The sequence below is a fragment of the Physella acuta genome, unplaced genomic scaffold, assembly GCF_028476545.2.
Source record: "Physella acuta isolate Inbredline_101_S28 unplaced genomic scaffold, ASM2847654v3 ptg000621l, whole genome shotgun sequence".
Taxonomy (NCBI): Eukaryota; Metazoa; Mollusca; class Gastropoda; family Physidae; genus Physella; species Physella acuta.
Genome location: NW_026732140.1, coordinates 302215 through 323794, shown reverse-complemented (window position 1 = coordinate 323794; position 21580 = coordinate 302215). Strand labels below are relative to the sequence as shown.

The 21580-nt window shown below is 35.1% G+C and overlaps 1 protein-coding gene across 5 annotated transcripts in view; it reads right to left on the bottom strand.

Moving 5' to 3' along the window:
- LOC131948022 (uncharacterized) overlaps positions 1-21580 on the bottom strand; it is a 29229-nt gene extending 7649 nt beyond the window's left edge. Inside the window, exons 1-6 of one of the 5 annotated variants that reach the window (XM_059309473.1) lie at positions 21507-21570; positions 20623-20685; positions 20201-20468; positions 11268-12121; positions 10303-10439; positions 9768-10002 (exon numbers count right to left, since the gene is read on the bottom strand). In XM_059309473.1, the coding sequence (XP_059165456.1) occupies positions 9768-10002; positions 10303-10439; positions 11268-12121; positions 20201-20398 (1424 nt within the window). In that variant the 5' untranslated portion in view covers positions 20399-20468; positions 20623-20685; positions 21507-21570. Of the gene's footprint in view, positions 1-9767; positions 10003-10302; positions 10440-11267; positions 12122-20132; positions 21188-21213 lie in introns of those variants that run through there. The other 4 variants (XM_059309471.1, XM_059309472.1, XM_059309470.1 and 1 more) reach the window with 4 other exon arrangements.

Below are 21580 nucleotides of genomic sequence, written 5' to 3'. Positions count from 1 at the left end.
TTTAAATATTTAAAGGAGGAAGAAAAGCTATTATTCTAAACTAAAACCATTTTTCCAAACATACTTAAGTACACACTTAAATTCATTTGAAGTCAAGAGTACATTGAAGTACCACTTCACCAATAGTTATTTTTTCAATGTGTTACATACATTTTGTGAAAGAATTATGCTTCTAAAATTATCCTTTCAGAAGTTATTTTAATTCATTGGATCAACAGCATCATCACAGCCTATCACACCTGACGGGCCATGGGCCGCCATAAAAACATCCTCAGAGTCCTCTGTCCAGTGCCATCTTCTCAATTTTACACTAGGTGTAGCATATCTTTGCTGTCTCAGCCTCAGGTCGCATCCTCTGGTATTTCTTGAAACTTTTGCACCTTCAGTGCAGGTTCCACTTTATTGCGTGCATGTTTGTGTTTGTTGGTTTCTGTAGGCTGTGCCCTATTTAACCCCTACTTCTTTTACTGATTTTTTACTATTTGTCTAAGTATTTGTCTAAGGCAGCTGTTAATAAATGTTTGACTCTATCAATGGTGGTCTTTGTTATCATTAGTCTCTGCTCTATATAACAGCACTAATTTTACATTGGAGATGAACAAGTGCACTTCTTTAGATATGCAAAGGCACTTTTTTGATTAGCTGATCCTTGCTTTGCAGTGCTATACACTGTTGGTCTATGACAGGGGTCTCCAAACTACGGCCCACGGGCCGCATCCGGCCCGCGAAGATCTTTTTGTCCACGGAAATAAAAATGTTAGTTAAAGGTGACTGAGGAACTATGACCAGAAAATTCAAAACAATTTGAAAATGTAGCTTTGGGTGCAAATACCATTGCCCGCCGTGTTGCAGACATTGGTGAAAACATTGTGACTCAAATAGCGAAAAATGCAAGCAAGCTTCGCCATTTTTCAATGGCAATGGATGAGTCGCTGGACAGCTGCTCCACCTCTCAACTGCTCATTAGACATGAAGACATGAACATAACATCAGAGCTGGCTTCCCTACATAACATGTATGACACTGTTACTGGAGTTGATGTATTCAATGAGTTGGAAAAAAACATTTGCTGATTATAACTTGGACTGGACTAACCTCAGTTACCTGACTGTTGGTGGAGGAAAGTGGCATAAAGAAAGGCTTGGTTGGACAAGCGATCAGATGTGTAGTGAGAAAAACATTCTACGACCAATGTTCCTGCACTGTATTATTCACCAGCAAGCTTTGTGTGCTTAATATATGGACATTAACCCTGCACTGAATCCTGTGGTGAAGATGGTGAATTAAATAAGGTCACGGGCTCAACCATAGATAGTTCAGAGACATGTTGAAAGATACAATCATAGAATCGCAAGATTTACTAGTAAGATGACTAAGTTGTGAGAAAATTCTGAGCAGAATATTTAAGTTAAGAAAGGAAATAGGTGACTTCCTGGAAAATAAAGGCAAGCCACTGCCATAAATGTCTGATAAAGTGAGGATATAGAAATTGGCCTCTGCTGCAAACATAAGTAGTCATTTACATTTTCTGAACCTAAAACAACAAGAGAGGGAAATCTAGTTTCTGATCTATGCACCGACCCAAAGCCCTAAGATCCAAACTTGTCATGTATTTGTAACAAGTACAGGCCAACAACTTGGCACACTTTCAGCAGTGCAAGGTCTTCGTGGCTGAAGCAACAGCTGAATCCCCCGGGTCATTTGCATGCGAGATCATCAAAAACCTCCAGCTGCAGTTTTAGTAGAGGTTTCCTGGCTTGGAGGGGTGTGGGGTGGGGGGTGGAGAGGGGAGGAGGGACGGACGACCACGACACTTGAAATTTGTATAAATATTATATTTAAATTATATTTCGTTTGGGTGTTGGCGCTAGACTTTCTTCGAGGGAGGGGGGGGGGGGGCTGGAAAAAACTCTGGCCCCCGAACAGATATTTCATAGTTAATGCGGCCCTCGGGCTGAAAAGTTTGGAGACCCCTGGTCTATGATACTACCTTGGTAGGTGACAGACTGACTTTCAGTGCTGGTAGAGTTAATGTTTAGAATTTTGGTATTTTCCTTGTGTTGAGTCCAACCTGCACTATTTACTTGTCTGCTACCATATTTGCCTTCTCCTGCATCTGCTGTTGATTGTGGGAGAGGAATGCAAGCTCATCTGCAAAGACCAAGCAATCAAGTTGTTTTCACAGAGTCTACTGAATTTCTTTCTTTTGTATTCTGGTTGATGTCTTCATTATCAATTATCCAGTCACTGGTAAGAAGGAAGAATGACAAAAGCAGGCATCCTCGACAGAACTCCAGTTCACACCTTTAACACTTTAAGTCCTCCAGTTCACACCTGAAAGTCCTCCAGTTCACACCTGAAAGTCCTCCAGTTCACACCTGAAAGTCCTCCAGTTCACACCTGAAAGTCCTCCAGTTCACACCTGAAAGTCCTCCAGTTCACACCTGAAAGTCCTCCAGTTCACACCTGAAAGTCCTCCAGTTCACACCTGAAAGTCCTCCAGTTCACACCTGAAAGTCCTCCAGTTCACACCTGAAAGTCCTCCAGTTCACACCTGAAAGTCCTCCAGTTCACACCTGAAAGTCCTCCAGTTCACACCTGAAAGTCCTCCAGTTCACACCTGAAAGTCCTCCAGTTCACACCTGAAAGTCCTCCAGTTCACACCTGAAAGTCCTCCAGTTCACACCTGAAAGTCCTCCAGTTCACACCTGAAAGTCCTCCAGTTCACACCTGTAAGTATGTTGCACATTATGGGCATCTCAGCAGGATGTCCCCTTATATGTGATCTCATGAGGTTTACCTCCTTGAGAAGCCGTAGTCACGTGAGATGTTGTCAAGTTCAGCTACCTTCCCATTCCTCAACTGTGTGATGGCCTTTCTATTCTCCTCTCTAGTTAGCTTCTTGCAGGTGATGGAAAGATCTAATTCAGATGGGCCGATGTCTGGTGGCTTAAGAGGTACTGGTCTATTTAGGAGTTTCTTGCAATGTTCTGCCCATCTGATAGTCTTGATTTAAGCTTCTGGTAGTGCTCTTTTGTCTGTCTATGACAGGTTTTTCCATTTAATGAATTTTCAAAAGAACTGTTTAATTGTGTTGTAGAGCTGTTTCATGTTTCCACTGTACGCTGCCTGCTCTACTTTAGCCTCTAGACCCTGCGTATAATCTTCATCTCTCTGTGGGCTTCCTTGTAATCTTTTTGGGCCTTTGCTTTGTTGTACTTGTTCTACAGTTGTTCACTGCAGCCTTCTTTTTCCTGTCCAACTTTACTTATGGTCCATTCTGTTGGTGTTTCTTTGGCCCACCACATTCTGGCAAACTGGCCATAGCATTCTTTTCACTTTCTGCTACCTGTTGGGTATAGTTCTTGGAGAATTCCTAACTTAACTTTCAAGCCTAAATTATTCATTTTTCTAAGGTCTTTAAGAGTAGTGACATTGCACTTGTCTCTTCTGTCTGACATGCCCTTTTTGTGTTTCTCTTCAGTTTCAGCTAAAGTTAAGCCACCAACAAATGGTGATCAATATCAACATCTGCTCCTCTTTTGACCCTAAGATCCTGTAAAGATCTTTGGAAGCTCAAACTAATGCAAACATGGTCCATCTGGTTCTCTGTCAAACCATCTGTATCCTTTTGTGTGGGAAAAATGTTGCCCCAATGTTAACGCCAACCTCAAGTCATTCTCAACATTTTATTTATTTCATTGTTATGATTTCATTGGAGAAGTGTTGAAAATCTATTCTCGCAAAGATATGTATACACAAAAGGAACTAAACTTGAAAAGCAATCAATTTCACGTTTGGGTATGAATGGTGCACACTACACCAAAATTGTGTGAACAGTTTTTCATTAAGAATTCATCTTGTAATTCATCAAGAATGCTGGCAACATCAAGGGAAGCAGAAAATGGGTACCGTGTCAATGCATTTCTTCTTCTTTCAGCTCAGGGAAAATAACGCCTCGATTTGTTTCAAGAGACTGAAGATGCCCAGAAACCTGTTTTAAATTTTTATTTATCTCACAACCAGATTCATCTACCACACTGCAGAGTTTCTCAAACATGGCAATATTTCCAAGATTTATTTTTCTTCGCCAATTTTGCAGCTTTGATAAAAATGCCCCAAGATTATCATGAAAGAGAAAATATTTTCCCTGAAGCTTCAGGTTAAGCTTATGTTGATGTTTGAATATATCTGCTAGTATTCTAATCTCTCCAACCGTTTCTTTGTCGTTAAAGTATATAAAAAGGTCTTGTTTCCTTTGTACTTCCAAGAACAACTTTATTTCATCTTTCAATTTAAAAACACGATTCACATTTCCTTTTGACAGCCAGCGTACTGTAGTGTAGAAAAGCAGAACCTCGTGGTCTTTAGTCATGTCTTTGCAGTTTTTTAAACAGACGGGTGTTCAGAGCACCAGATTTAATATAATTTATGACTTTTATTAGCAATGGAATCGGTAGTCTTTCTTGGTTAGGGAGCTAAATCTTTTACTGTTTTCTGAAAGCCCGATTTTTAACCCAAACATAGATGGCGCACTATCCGTGCAAACCCCACAGCCGTTTTCCTACTTTAATAATCCAGTTTCAAAAAAACGAATTTATTTTCTCTACAATATCTTCACAAAATAGCAAACTGTTTTGCTATCATCTGAATGAATATATTTTACTAAGACAAGCAACTGGTAACACGAACTCACGTCTGTTGATTCATCAACTTGAAAAGCAAACAATGGTGAAAGCTTGATTTTATTCAAAATTTGTTCTTTAACATCTACGGACATGTCTGCTATAAGCCGATGAATAGTAGTATTAGACAGATATTTGTTGCACCTTTACTGCACTGTAATCCCCAAGAATTAATTTCACCATCTTCAACATGCAGGGTTAATATTTTCTCCTATTGTTTTTTTTTTAATTTTTAATTTGCAATTTCTAATGCGAATTCATGTGATGCTTGCACTAATGCTGTGTTTCCTTGGTGACAACTTTCTGTTCGATTAAGTCTCTGACGTTTACAACTAGCTTCAAGCCGATGAAAGAACTCCATATCTTTTTTGGTGTGTTCCGAACGGTTCGTCTCAAAATGATGTTATAGTTTTGAAGGTTTCAGACTCATGACTGAGAACAACTTTGCACAGTGCTCATTGTTTCTTCTCTATTCCATTTCCAGTGATGTTAGTAAAGCCTAATTTTAGACATTCTTCTAAATATTTATATTTTTAATTTCTTTGCAAGAGTTTAGTCTACCAGTTGGCGACCCACCAGAAAGCCCTTCAGGACCCCCCCCCCCCCTGGGGGTCTCGACCCACAGATTGGGAACCCATGGATGAGGCTGTTAAAAGCCTTCTAAGCCCACTATATACATTTTCCATGAAAGCCAATAAAAGCCTCTTATACTTATACTTTATACATTTTTGTTTTAGGCCAAAAAGAGTCATCTATACTTCAGATATTTTACATTTAAACCAATAATAGCCTCCTATACTATATACAGCTTCCTTTTAGGCCAATAAAAGCCTTATATACTTAATACAATTTCCATTATAGTTAACTATAAGAGAGGAATCTTGCAATAATATTATAATGGATCGCTGTATTTTTAATGCACTTGTCAGATACAAATGTTTAAAGAAATGATATGCTTCAGCAGACAAATATTTAGCCCTGTTCATTCATATCATACAAGCTGTTTCTGAAAGATATTAGCAAGCAATACTGTGGGATGGGAGGGAGAGCTGATAGCAGGTGGGTAATGTCTTAGACATAGCATTATTTCTAGGTATTTCTGACACTCCAATAAAATTTCTAAAATCTTGCATGTTCTGTAATTTTTAGATAATTTATTGTTGAATTGTAGGCACCATGGCTAAACCATTTTCCTTCAAATAATGAAGTTGCTTGCCTAATATCTAGGCTTTTTACTTTCTCGTATATATACGAAGTATACAGGAAGCATTGTCTCCCTGCAAAAAATCAAAATTTTCTTCACTAATCTCGAAGTTTTACACCTCCCTCATTTGGAAAAACATAGATTTGCAATTTTGTCTGTATGTCTGTGTGTGTATGTGTGTGTGTGTCTGTGAACACGATAACTTGAGTATCATTACATCTAGGTTGATGAAATTTCATATATAAGTATTATATCAAATTTTTAGTTCTATATCAACTCTTCAGTGATTTCCAATTACCGGATGTGGAACTTATTCTGCTTTTAGTTTTTTAAAAGCCTATATCTTGAGTATTGTTTCAGACAAATAAACAAAATTTCACATATAAGTAAGAGATCTAATCCCCTGCCCTCTATCAAATTTTGTGTAATTTCAGTTGACAGGAAGTAGTTATTTACGCTATTTCCGATTTCTCAAAAAAACGCATATGAATTTATAAAGTACTAATAATATTCCACACTATTATACACATATTGTTAGCCATTCTCTTGGTGGGAACATTTTTTTTTACGAGATTCTATTCTATTTTAAAAAGTTTAAGTAATTAAAAATGGATTAAAAATCATGTCTAATTCCTGAGTTGCCATCCCTTGCAGTGTTATATAAGAATATTCGAGAAAGTTTAGGGGAGATGGCTCCCGGTTTATTTAAACTTTGATTACTCTTTCTTTTAATTATCTAGGCCTATATAGCAGATGCCCCATGTCAAAAGGTCATGCTTGTTTAATAAAATGTTCTAAAACATGTTCTGTAAGTGTGAAAGCTAAAGAATACATTTTCTGTTAAGAACATGTTTCCAGATAAAAATAACTTTTGTTGGGCTTTGTGTTTAGACATGTATAGTATACATGTCGTAAGTGTAAAAGCAAAGTACTAACAACAAACTTGAGACTTTCATTATCTGATGCCTCCACAGCTTATTAAACATCAGGTGGCCTGAATAAATTACCAATGCCGAACTGTGGAGAAAAACTGGACAAGACCCTTTTGTCAAAGAAATACAAAAGTGTAAACGGGGAGGGATTAGACATATTTTGCATAAACCAATTAGCAAAATCTCCAGTCACGCACTAGATTATAATCCTAAGGAAAGAGAAAAGATGGAGAGGTGTGGTTGCACTCCTATGTTCCACAAGGGGTCCACAAGAATGATGATGATAATACTTCAGCCTCCTATACTTTATAAAGTTTCCATACAGGCTAATTAAAGCCTCCTAAACATTTCAGTTTCCATTATTAAATTTAATAGTGTTTCATATATATGATTATTTCTTCTAAATTATGATGGAAGCAATAGAAATTCCTCAGAATTATTTTATTTACTTTTTTAGTAATTTCTTTACTAGTTAACAATCAATTTTTTTATTCGTAATCTTTGCCTTTAATTTAGTTTTACATTTTTTATTGTATGTTAAAAAAAAAAATAAACATGCTGTTTTATTTTTTAAAATAAATTATTTCTTCTGGTTTAGCCCTATCTGTAGAGATGTTTCCAGCGTGACTTTGTTATTGCTAGATGACTTTTTAAATAGATTATAGACATTTTTCAAAATATTTTTTTAATCTTATTGTAATGCTGTTGATTATTGAATTATTTGTAACTAACGCAGTGATGATAATAATTTTCACTTTTAATTAGTTTTTATATTATTTGCATGGTGTGCAAGTATTAGACATTTTTTTCTTTCCCCTACAATGAAAAAACAACAAAGTACTTAAAGAATATCTGAAATATTGCTTTCCTAATTTAACAATGGAACAGAGAAGCCACAACACCTATTGTGGAAATTAGTTCTTATTAATGAATCTATAAACCCTGCAAAACACTAATGTCACATAGCAATATACCATACTTAACATGCTAAACAGGATTTGGCTTTCTTTAGTCAGCCTGAAATTAGCTGCCAACATCAGAGACTTGTCAGCAAAAGAGCACAGCACTAGTTGAATTATCATATTTAGTCATATTGGAAATTGCCATGAAAAAAGCTATGAGAAAGCTTATCAAACCCTGCATGTTGCAATAAATTTGCAATAAATATCTGTTAAATAACAGACATTGAAGGGTTGATTTAAAATAAAATCAAAGTTTCACAATTGCTTGCTTTTCGATTAACAATTATGTGTTTGCATTTGCTTGTCTTCAATAAAATATATTTATTCAGATGCTATCAAGGAAGAGTTCCTAATGTGTAGTGAACTCAAACATGGCTGTTACAGAAAATCTCCTTTAAGACCAAATGCAGACTTTTCAAAAGTGGTGTCCTTAGTGTCCTTCTGTATGGCACTGAATGCTAAACAGTTAAAAACCGCTACCAGTAGATCACTGGATTCTTTCCAAACTAAGTGCCTGTGAAACACATCTAAAATGAAAGAGAGAAATGGAAATGGAAGCAATTTCTGAAAAAAATAAAAAAAAGATGGTACTGGATAGATCACATTTTAAGATTGAATCCAGATTATATCACAGAAATGTCAATCAACTGGACACCTCAAGGAAAAAGGAAACATGGAAAGCCATTGGAAACGTGGAGGTACACAACAGAAAGCAACAGACAAAAACAGAACTATATTGGAGAACTGCCAAGTGTCTTGGACACAAAAGGGAAAAGATAATGATGATGATTAACTCAAAACTTCTTCAAAAAGAGATTATGGAGAAATTAATTATACATTTTTTTAGATTAGATTATTAAGGTGGAAAACTGGCAATGGGGGGGGGGGGGGTGTGTTGTACAGCCTGAGTCAAAATCAGGCAGTCAGAAAAAGTAACAGAACTGCTCCCCATGCAAGTGGAATCCACTGCTTGGGTTATGGGTATGCTGTTAAAACTACTTTGAAAAAGTTGGCTGAAAAGAGTAGCATATTTAGAAAATATACTAGAATTGGAAAATAGGCTCAAACTTTGGCAAATGGAAATGAAAATCATCACATTTCAGGATAATCTCTGAGCATTTAATCCAAGCTGAAAAACTGGCAGAGTAAAGAAAATCTTTACCATGTTTGAGAAACTCTGCAATGTGGTAGATGTATCTGAAGGCAAATTAAATGAAAATTTGAATGAGTGGATTTCCTTGAAAAATGAACTACAGTGTTACTTCCTTAAGCTGAAAGAAAAATAAAAAATACTGACACGAAATTCATTTTCTGCTACTATTGAAATTGACAGAATGCCAAATTTATTCTTGGATTTGCAAAAAACTGCACACACAAAAATTGCACACACAACTCTGGTGTGTATGTAACATTCATCTCAAATGTGACAACACCTTGCCTTTTGAGTTTTAGTTCTATTTGTATCTACATATTTCTGGGAGAGTGGATTTTCAACTCTTCTCCATTTGAAAACAAAAAAAAGGAATTATATGTCGAGAAAGCCATGATTTTGGCATTAACAAAAGCTCATCCGTGGATTTAAACCATCACATTAAATCACTTATTAAAATAAAATTATTTTACGGAACTCTATTTTTTTTTATAAACAATTAAAATGGGCATCTAAAAAACTGACCTAACTACATCAAAAAATTCAATTCAGAAAACTTGTCCCAAACAAAACTAAAGAAACACCTATTTTGTCATATCAACTCATCAACATGTCAAACAGTATTGCTCCCTCCTCAAACCTTGTATCTTCATGTTGTAATTTGGCATATCACTTTTACTATTACATTTTTATTTAAGGTTCTTTATGCATTTTTAAATTTTACTATTTTAATGTGGCAAATATGAAATAAAGTCCAAAGATTCAAACATGTTTACCAAGAGTTCATGATACAGGATAGCATAAAAAAAAATTACTAGGTATGTAAAAGCTTACCTATCATTAACAAAAGAGTACATCAACAGCCTTTGGTCCACTACTTTGCGGAACTCTTCATTTTCATTAACCAAATCTCTGTATACATCATTAGACACAACAATACCATCTGTTTCAACTGCAAGCTTAAGAATATAGCGATCATCATAGCAAACTACTCTGCGACCTTTTACTCTCCTAGCAGGTGTAAATACAACAATGTTTTCTTGTTCTAATTCAGCAAGTATATCTTGACCTATAAGTATAAATATATCAATTTTTTCAATAGTTATTCTCTTGACATTGTCAGCTGTCTTCTTCATTGCAAGTATGTAATTGTCCAGGTGCAAAAATCTGTTACAAAGCTTAGTATATATTTTTAAAGACTACTCCCATAGAAGTTAAAATAGCAAAACTAGCATTTTCAATAAACACACTAACCACTTGCTTCAAATGAATAACCATCTAACAATGTATCTAGATTAAAATGCAAATTACAACAACCTTGTTATTTGTTAAGACTCAAGTTCTTAACTACAGAAATGCAAAACCTTACCAGATATAAGAGCATCTGGTCTTGAGGTTTCCTTACGCCACTGTGGAACAAATGCTGTTATATCTGTATGACCTCTTTCTCTAAACCAGTCCACAGCTATTTTAATGCCTCTACAAGAAAACACTGTTTTCCCATGACTGAAAAGGAAAGTTACAAAAAGCTACATTTTCAAATTGTTTTGAATTTTCTGAGCAAAGTTCCTCAGCCACCTCCAATAAACATTTTTCTGTGGACAAAAATATCTCAGCTGGCCGGATGAGAGGACCTTGCGGGCCCGCAGGCCGTAGTTTGGAGACCCCTGGGCTAGATATATTAAATCTACAGTTGAGTTTTTTCAATAGACCAGCCATCTTTATTTTAAAGCGCAGGTGCAACCCATGCCCTATAGTTTTAATAATACAACTGTTTCTATTAGGTTCCAACACTATAATCAATTATCTAATTTGAGAATACAAGCAATAAATGGACTTAAGTCATTTGTTGGTCTGTGTTAGGTTGATAAGAGAAACTTGATTCTAGATTAGTGATTACACAATAAATAATTGAGTTTTGCTACTGAAATATTTCAGGCCTTAAATATTTCATATTAATCTGTTTTTTAACACTGGAATAGGTTAAATTAGGATATAATTTAATCAGACTTTACATTCAAATAGGTTAAATTAGGATATACATTAATTAAAATAAGATCTTTACTTAATGATTATAGAGAGCAAGCTGAATAATACAAAATATTTACCCCAATTGATATGAATTTCCTGGCCAAGATGATATCATGTTAACTATCACTCAGGTGGCATGGGTAGGAAACCATAATAATGTCAATTGTTTTTGTTCCCACCCAGAAAGTGGACAAAGGGAAATTTCAAAGCATCCAAATGTCTCTAAATCATTGATATTTTTTTACGTTCGGTTAAGTAATTTATTTATTTTAATTTAAAGAATTGAAACAAATTATATCTTACCTCATAGCAACATTACTTCCATCAATTATGATGTGGCGTAGAGTAGTATCCAAACCATGTTTAGATTTGTTGTTAACCTTAGAAAATGGTTGTGTAAAATCACATGACCTTTCCTCATGAATCTGCAAATGCCCTTCATCCTTAGAAAATGCATTTCCCTTGTCAAGATCTCCTACGTTATTTGCAGGGGTTTTAAGAAGTTCAGATAAAATATCATTTAACTCACTGTTTGGTCCCAGTTTTAGCAAAACCTTAGAGACATCTTCCTCTGAATAGCCTAACTTGATTGCTTGTTCAAACTGTTTACTATATCTAGAATCTGTAGCAATTTTTTCTTCAGATAATGTATCTATTTCACAAGGTATCATAAAATTAGTATTTTGAATCTCCTTAGTAGAAAACAAATTCTGAGACTTAAAACAATCATCTTCAACTTCAGCCACAACATTCATATTTTCTGGTGAATAAGGAATGCTTTGAATGGATTCTGGGATAGGTACTTTTTTAGAAAATGTGTTTTGAATTATATGCACATTTTCTTTAGGTTGACTTTCTACAAGATAATTTTTACCATAGGAATCTATTATCTCATTGTTTGAGTCACCATCATCTGTTAACTGCTCGTTTAAAATATTTAGAAGTAGAAATATTCTGGATTTGGCAGAAGCCACATTGTTTTTTGATCCTTGCAATGTGACCTCAAGGTTATCTTTGTCTAGGGTCACAAGGGATAAAGTAGATCTTTGAATTTCATCAGCAACATTTTCAATCATTTCAAATTCAGCCAAGTTTTTAAATTTGTCAGTAACAGTAACATAATCAGATTGTGGTGCCAGGTGAGCAATAACAAATGTCTGTGAAAAGAGAAGATTTAACTGCTTATTATTGTAACAAAATATACTCTCTTTTTGTTAATATACTAGACCTAATCATTTTCTTAGAAGAGAATTTCCTATATATACATACATAACACATCATACTTTTTTTCAAGTCCCCAACCCAAACCACTGTCCCAAAAGCTTTGATGTTAGAATCCTAAGCAAACAAAAAAAAAAAGCTAACACTAAACATGAACTCAGAGCAGTGGTTCCCAATGTGGGCAATATTGTCCCCTGGAGGTGGTGGAAGGGTCTTGGGGGAGATAGAAACTTATAGCACATTTCTGGGAGAGTGGATACAGAATAAGGGCGGTGATCGCTTCAAAAAGGTACTCGCTTGTCCCACTGAGACAAAAAGTTTATTTGACAAAAAGTCAGATCTGTTACAACATTGTGACAATTACTAAATTTTGACAATTACAAAGTTAAAATTTCAAGTCTATTTTACTATTATCTATACTTTGTTCATGCCGAATGGCCAAATTTTTGAACAGTTGTAAGTCAACTGAAACACATAAAGTTTAAATGCCAAATTGTCTGTTGTATTAATACTGATACAATACAAAGCAATCTCTATTGTTGGTGTTTCAATGGAAATTATATAGAGATCTACATGTGAGCACTTTAGTTTTGCTAAAACAGTCACCAATAGTGACTATGAATGTGTATTATTTTTTTGTCCTCTTCAACTCAGCGCTAGAATTCATAGTGAACAAAAAAGTTGCATTACAGGTATAAGTGGTTAAATCAAATCATCACATTCAAGCTTGACAGTCTTGCTGTGCAAACTTTATGAGACAATTTTACAACACAATAAAACACACAGATTTTTTTTGTTTTTGTGATTGAACAGTAAAATTTAGAAGGTAAATTTAAGCATTTTTCAAATGAATTCACAATAAATCAACAAGGTAAAGAATAATGTATCTTTTGGCAGCACTTAAAAAATTACCTCCATCTTTTTGCTTCAATAAATGATACAAAGATAACTTAGGCAAGAATATATCACATTTGGTATTTTTTTTTCATACTTGTTCAAATTCAAATACAAACAAATAGTGACATGTAAAAAACTGAAATTTGAATTCAAAGACCGCTCCCTTCAGTTTAACGGCAGATACCAGATGTACATCCTTGATTATGGGTAGTAGCATCACAAGGAGGGGACTTGCAGTGCAAGAGAAAAATCAATACAGTTAAGGGCCAGTGACAGTTAAAAAAAAAGCCCCCTCTAATCTTTCCAAATAGGACACCTTTTCTCAACCCCCAGCCATACCATCCCAGTCATTCTACTACTTGCAGTTAAAAACTCAAACCTAAAGCAGTCCTGCTTTACGGATCCGAGACATGGAAAACATTAGAGGCAACAACAAAAAGAATCCAGACTTTTAATAATATTAAACATAAAATGGCAAGAAAAGGTAGAAAACAAGAAAGCATGTGAGATGTGTGAAAGAGGATAAGAAACAATAGAAAGGCAAATCATGGGCAGGAAATGGCAATAGATTGGGCATAAAGCCATGCAGGCCTTGTAGTGGAACTCACAAGGCAAGCAACACAAGGATTGACCCAGGAAGACAGGGCATTTTAGTGTGGTGGATAAGAAGGAATTTGGAGCAGCTGAAAAGTGGCAGAAGACCACACACTACTTGGCTGCTTATATTATATATATATATATATATATATATATATATATATATATATATATATATATATATATATATATTCTATATAATAGTTTCGCTGTCTGTGTATCTATCTATCTGTGTATGTATCTGACAAGAACGCTCTAGAGAAAACACAAGCAATTTAAAAACTTTCACAATAAGACGGAAACGAAATATGACGTCACATTTAGCATGTAGTAAAAAATAACCTCAAGCCGGAGAGTGCACACAGTAATATTACGTCATTGATTCTCGAGTAAACATTGAACAAAAGGGCAATTTTGTCTAATCTAAGTGGTTTGCGTGAAGAGTTTCTTTCATACAATTATTCGGGTAGGGCGAAGCCCATTCCCCCCCCCCCCCCCCCCGTAAGAACGTCTAAGCCGACCCCCCCCCCCCCCCCAACTAAAAAAAATGTCGTCATCGATACTCTATAATAAAATTACAGCCTAATTAATGTGTCTATGCTAAAAAGTGGTTTGCGTGAAGAGTTTCATTCATACAATTCTTCGATAGGGGCGAAGCCCATCCCCCGCGTAAGAACGTCTGAGCCCCCCCCCCCCTCCCCAACTCAAAAGAAATTTCTTCATCGATACTCTATAATAAAATTACTGTCTAATTAATGTGTCTAATCTAAAAAGTGGTTTCTTTCATGCAATTCTTCGGGTAGTGGCTAAGCGCGACACCAGTGTCTTTTTCCTCCCAGGAGGGAGGAATTTTTCTAATCTAAAAAAATGTTTAGCGTGCAGTTTTTTTCATGCATCTCTTCCGGTAGGGGCGAAGCCCCGCCCAGGTTCTTCCTCTAGTTTGTATGATCTACAAATGCGACCAGTGTTTCTTTCAGACTTTTCCTCCCCGGAGAGGGGTGGGGGTACTTGAAATTTTCGGGGGCGGGGGTAGAATTTTCGGGGAGAGGGCGGACACTGGAAAAAGTATATAATTATATTTCGTTGAATGGGACAGTAGACATGTTTTGGAGTGTGTGTGTGTGGGGGGGGGGGGGGGGGGGGGTTGGTTTTAGTTTAGAGAAAAGAGACAGCACTATCAACCTAGTTCCTCAAAGGGCCAGTCCTGTCATCGCTATAGATTTTGGAACCATAACAGTAAACATCACACCATGCTGTGCTTTTCAGAGCCTTATTTTAAGTGATGGAGTAGGGTTTGTTTACATAACGACATACAGTTATTTTATAAATTCCACTGTTTTTACTCTTTCGCATAACGTCAAGAAAATATTAAATACACGCACACTGCTAAAACATATTAAAAAGATTAACGTCAAATATCATTTTCGTTTAGATTCTCAGAAAAAGTGGATTCATTTTAATAACATAATAACAGTAGGGTAGAAAAATCTAATTAATTAAACTCTTTTTCTAATTTTGATAAGGGAGGTAATTTTTAAAAAAATTTAACTCACGCTAAATAATTAAATAATTAAAATCTACGGAATGGCTAAAGTTAAATTAAATGTATGTGGTTTAATACATGTTGTACATCGGCGATTTACATTACACCACGGGGAAGGGGAGAAAAGAAATCTCTGTAGACATCAGTTAGAGCGTTGTGCCATTTTTTTAAATGTTATATTGTTTGATAAGTAAAATTAAATTTTAGAGAGGTTTATGAGTTATGGGTTTGGTTGCTATATAAGCAAAAAAAAAACATCATAGAAGTTTGCACAGGCAGTGAAAGAAATGCAACAGTAGCATCTTACAGTGCTTGGCCTATGCAAAACAAGATGGAACACCTTTCAAAAAACAAAATTCCAGATGGGAGAAACACTGCGATACTCAGGAAAAGAAAATAAGGACGACCCACGACAAAGGAGGCAACAAAAAGCCTAATTGAATGGGAACTTGTGTCTGATCGAATAATTAAAGCTAGATTTGAATCCAGGTTTCAAAAAACCTCCATTATCATGTGCTACGTTCCTACAAACAACGCAAACGAAGAAGAAAAAGACCGCTTCTATGGAGAGCTTCAGTCAGTGGTTGATAAGGTACCCAAGCGCGACATGCTGATCCTCATGGATGATTTAAATGCCAAAGTAGGCAGAGACAACAGAGGCAGGGAAATGGAGATGGGAACCAATGGCCTAGGGCAGGGGTCGGCAACCTGCGGCTCTCGAGCCGCATGCGGCTCTTTTGATATCAAGATGCGGCTCTCCAGCTCCTTGAACAAATACTAATAATCTTAATCAAAAAATAAAATATTTGAAATAAAAAATGTTAGTGGCTCTTTAAAACCAGGGAAATTTTGAAAATTGTAACTTTTGGCTCTTCCGCTTCAAAAGGTTGCCGACCCCTGGCCTAGGGGAAATGAATGAGAATGGCGAACTCCTCACAGAATTTTGTGCATCAAATGAGCTTACTATTGGCGGTACACTTTTCCCCCACCGAAAATGTCATAAAGCCACCTAGATATCATCCGATCATCATACTGAAAACCAGATTGATCATGTTGCAGTACAGCGTCGCTGGAGGGCCTCACTGCAGGATGTGAGAACAAAGCGAGGTGTCGATATAGGATCCGGTCATCACCTGGTTGTTGCTAAACTGAAGCAAAGAAGAGGCAATAGGAAATCGATTCACGATTTTCATGCTAAGTTAGCCATGCTGGGGAAACTGTCTAAAGAGTTTCTGGTCAACACAGGTGTTAGACAAGGATGTTTGTTCTCACCCCTTCTCTTCTTGTTGTTTTTCTAAAGATATACAGTGGACACTCACGGGGAAACTAGAAGATCTGGAGTTTGCAGATGATCTTGCCTTACTCTCGCACAGGCTACAAGACATGCAAGAAAAAGTTGATGCATTAGGAGCCATCTCTCAACATGTAGGTCTCAAGATCAACAAAGAAAAGACAGAAGTAATGAGAATCAACAATAACCAGAAGGCCCCAGAGACAATAGACAGAAGACATGTAAATAATGTGGAAGATTTTGTCTACCTTAGCAGCAAGAGGCACAGAGGAGGACATACGTGCTAAAATTAATAGAGCCCACTGCGCTTTCACAGTTCTGAGACCCATATGGAAAAATTTTGCCATCTCCAACCAAACCAAGATTATAATACTTAGCACAAATGTCAAGGCAGTTTTGCTATATTGAGCCGAGACATGGAGGGTCTCCAGAGCTAGCACAGCAAAGATACAGACCTTCATGAACAGATGCCTTAGACAGATTTTGAAATTGAGGTGGCAGGACAAAGTGCCAAACATGAAGTTGTGGAGAAAAGCAAGGCAAGAGCCTATGATAGGAGGTGGCTCTGGGTGGGACACACGCTGTGAAAGGCTCACCCCAATGTGACAATTTTTCTGACTAAGGGATGTGTAAGTAGTTGAATTTGTGAAAATCTCAATTTTTATTATGTGCTTCGATTACAATACTTTCTCTATACTCCGTATACAAGAAAGTAGTAATTTATAGTACTCTATCAACTTTTGGGCATTTTCTGATAACAGGAAACCACTTTGGGTTTCTCAAGAGCCTATAAATTGAGAACAATCTAAATTAGGTGGACAAAATGTCAAACATAAGTATTAAATTATTTCAGTCAACTTTTGAACTATTTCCAGCAACTGAAAGTGGTATTTTACTCTATTGCTGTGGGAACACAATACTTAAGTACTGATTCAGTAAGGTAGATGGCAACCAAAAGTAGAAACAGTCATACATAAAAAGAAGAATTTGAAGGCAAAAAGTGGAACTTGCACGCTGATGCTACTTTGTTAATCTGAAAATAAATAATTAAAATAAGCAAAACGGCCTATCATCAAACACTCATTCAAAATAAGAGGATTATGTATAGTTTTAGTCTAGTTATATCTAGTAAACTAGCTGCATACCCATGCTTCGCCACAGTGAATCTAGGGAACAGAACAAAACCAAACACAACACAAACAAAAATGCAAACACAACGCAAATGCAAACACAAATGAAAACACAAACTCAAACAAAAAAGCGAACACAATGCAAAGGCAACTTGCAAACGCAAAATAAAACACAAACAAAACAAAAGCAAACTCAATCTCAAACACTTAGCCAGATGTCCGCGCTTAGAGTTAGCCTTTCCCACATTATCTAATTTAACCATCCCTTTGAATAGCATCAAAAATAAAATTGTGATTTTAAGAGATCAGAGAAATAAAAAAAAACAATAATCAATGTGGAAGGAATAAAAAAAAAATTACTTAAAAAGCAATACTCAGCATGAGTTGAATTTTTTTTTAATTACCTCCCCTTGCATAATTATTAAAAATTTTAATTGAATACTTTTATTCGACACTACTTTATAAAAATGAATCCATTTTCTTCTAGGCAAATAAGCAAAAGAGTAAAAACTTTGGCTAGAATAACAAAATTTAAGTCCTTACATAAATAGACCATACTCCAATACTTGTAATAAGACAATGCGATGCAACTAAAATGCATGGCATGTGTTGATGTTACTTTTATGGTTCCAAAATCTATAGCGATGAGGGAATGAAAGAAGGAAGGACTGACACACTATCTGGCCGCTTATATTAAGGACTAGCTGCATACCAGTGCTCCGCCACGGTAAATCTTTTTTAAATGTACAAACAAAGGAAAAAAACACAAACAAAAAAACAAACACAACACTCATAACATAAACACAATTTAAATACAATTATAAACGCATAGTGCTCATAGTCTAGCCCGTGGCGCCAAATCGCGCCCTGTTCGCCTGACTCGGTGACTGACTATAAAACCCCTAGCTTGTCCGCAAACCGAAAGATAGAATAATAATTAGTAAACAGTAATTCAGTGTATAAAATAAATAAAAGGCTGTATCTATAATATCCGTGTTTTACAGACCATATTGCACTTTATAAATTCATGTTATTTTTTTCAGTACTTTTTAAAATTTACAATAAAGTTTCATGACTAAAACCATTGCTCACCTAATGAACGTGATGACTTTATATAATAGTGGGGAATAGTTGATTAAAAATTATAATTAGTAAACAGTACATTCAGTGAATAAAATAAATAAAAGACAGCCTTTATCAATCAATGCTAATTATAATATTCCAACAATAATGTACTCTTATACGTCTGCATAATTTGCATTCACATTTTGCTAATTATATTATTCCAACAATTATTCCATCTTGGAGATTTTTGCATTCACATTTTTTTGGCGTGAGTTGAATTTATTTTTAAATTACCTCCCTTGGCAAAATTACTAAACAGTTTAATTAGATTTTTCTACCCTACTGTTATAATGTTATTAAAATGTATCCACTTTTTTAAGGAATCTAAACGAAAATGATATTTGACATTGATCCGTTAATTTGTTTTAGCTATTAGCGTGTATTAAACATTTTCTTTACGTTATGCGAAACAATTAAAAACAGTGGCAACTATGAAATAAATTTAAGTCGTTGTATAAACAAACCCTTCTTTATCACTTATAATATGACACTGTGATGCAGGTAAAAAGCACGACATGTGATGTGTTTACTTTTATGGTTCAAAAATCTATAGCGATGACACGAGGAAGGACTGACACACTACCAGCCCGCTTATATTATAGATATCTAGCCTGCATCTAGATCTATCGACTGCTTCATTTAAGCTTACATTTTTTTTAAACATGAATACCCCTACCCCCACTATAATAAAACCATAACCAGCTCTTCTTATGACACTTTTTGTGTGATTTAACACTAGATCTGGTTGATGTTACAACAATCTTAAATTATTTAGGATTCTTTTAATAGCTTCCCACGCTCATTTTACTGAAATGCTTAAGTACGGCATCATTGTAATTGTTTGAATTAACTTGTATTTAGTTAGTGGAATCGTAATATTTTCCTCCTAATTGTGCTTAAGTTTTTATCTACTGTCTAACTTACAATATTAGAGCTCCAAAACATTTTCATTTCCTTATTCATTCCTTAAATTATAAATAAAATATATCAGAATAATTCTAAAATATTGTATTCATTTTAAGCTCCCTCAATCTAGTCAGCTGACATTTTCCAGATTATCAACCTGTAACTGAAGTATTAAATATATAAAAGTAAACAAATTATGGTTTGGTATGCATATAGCATTTCCACATTGATTACTTTGCCTTTGGCACTGAAAGTGGGGATGTTATAGTTATACTAGTGTCCGGTAATGCCGCAATAATGGAATTCTAAAACAAGGGTGTTAGGTTACTTGCAGTAAACTAAAAAAAGTAACTTGCTGTCAATGCTAACCCTTTCCCGCCTAATTTCTGACCTAAATACTAAACTTGATGTTATAATATTAAATCTACTAGGCTTAATACTTTTACAACCTAGCACACCTGTTTATAGAAAAATCCATTGCTGGACACACCAATACTCCAAAATGGGTTAACAAATAAACTCATACTTTTGCTTTCTTGATGTTATCCTGCGAAAATTTACTGCCATTTTTACTTTCAAATTGTAAAATAGCAGTTGGCAAATTGAAAATGTCCTCTGTTGAATCTTCCAGAGTGTTATAGCATTTTTGTCTTTCCGTTTCCTCAGTTAAATTTGATTCTTTAGGACGTTTATTCATTATACATTCTGGTGTAGTGCAATCCATTACATTGCTGTTTTTAACAATTGATGTTCCAGTACTAGCATTTTCTCTATTCTCCAATAAACATGTTGCGCTGGAAAATAAGCCTAACTCTGAATTATCAAGAGATGTGGGTCTACTTGAATGTAAAACTACATGAATAGCAACTTTGAACAACGACTCAGCAATATTTTGGACACGAAGAATTTGATCACAACTAATATTAAAAATGGTTAAATATGATTCACCAGCAGTAGAAGATGCCATTGCGATGAAAATTACTTTGAGTGACAAAGTGTCATTGAATAAAACTTTGCATTATTATTTTTTGCAAAAAACCATAATAATTATAAAATAATTATAACAAACAGAAATCCTCTAATAATACGTCAATTCTATTTCTAGTAATAATCATGGTAACATGGCATTGCTATAAATTTTGAAGTAATGTAATTTTAAAATGTAGGCCTAGGTCTAAAAAAATAATCAGTTTTTTTTTTTAAATTAAAATTATTCCTAATCATGCCTAGATCTAATAGACCCTACTATTCTATTAGCCTACAGTAGGGTCTACTATTATTAGGCCCTATTATTATAATTTTATTACTACACTATCTATTCTATAGCCTAGTGACTATAGTTTAGTTACTTAGTTAGATTTAATATTAATTCCTAATTAATCTAGTTTAGAATCTAGATTCTAGATCTAGTAATAATCTTGAGCATTCTTGAGTCATCTCAGCTGATAGACTTGCAGTTTGACTCCTTGAGTTACTCACTACTGCTACATAGTGATAGTACATACTACATAAAGTCACAAGGTTAAGTAGGCTACATACTACATCTTCTCATAGTGTAGATCTAGCCTATATTTATTTATTTACAATCAATCTAGATCTAGAATAATATACTTTAAACTTTAATATAGATTTTAGATTATTTTAGTTAGAAAGTAAGAATATGAAAAAAGTTTCTAAGTCAGCACAACACTGACAACAGTAACATTTTTTGGGTAGCGCATTGTTTTAATCTAAATCAGGATTTATATTAGATCTAGATCTAGAACTAGTCGAGGAATATATCTAATTTAAATAGACGTCTAGATCTAGATATATTATAGGCCTACTGATACTCGATTTAGATTCTAGAAATCTAGATTTGATGTTATCAATGCTAAGCTGCTAAACCATTGTTTTATGTCGCAGT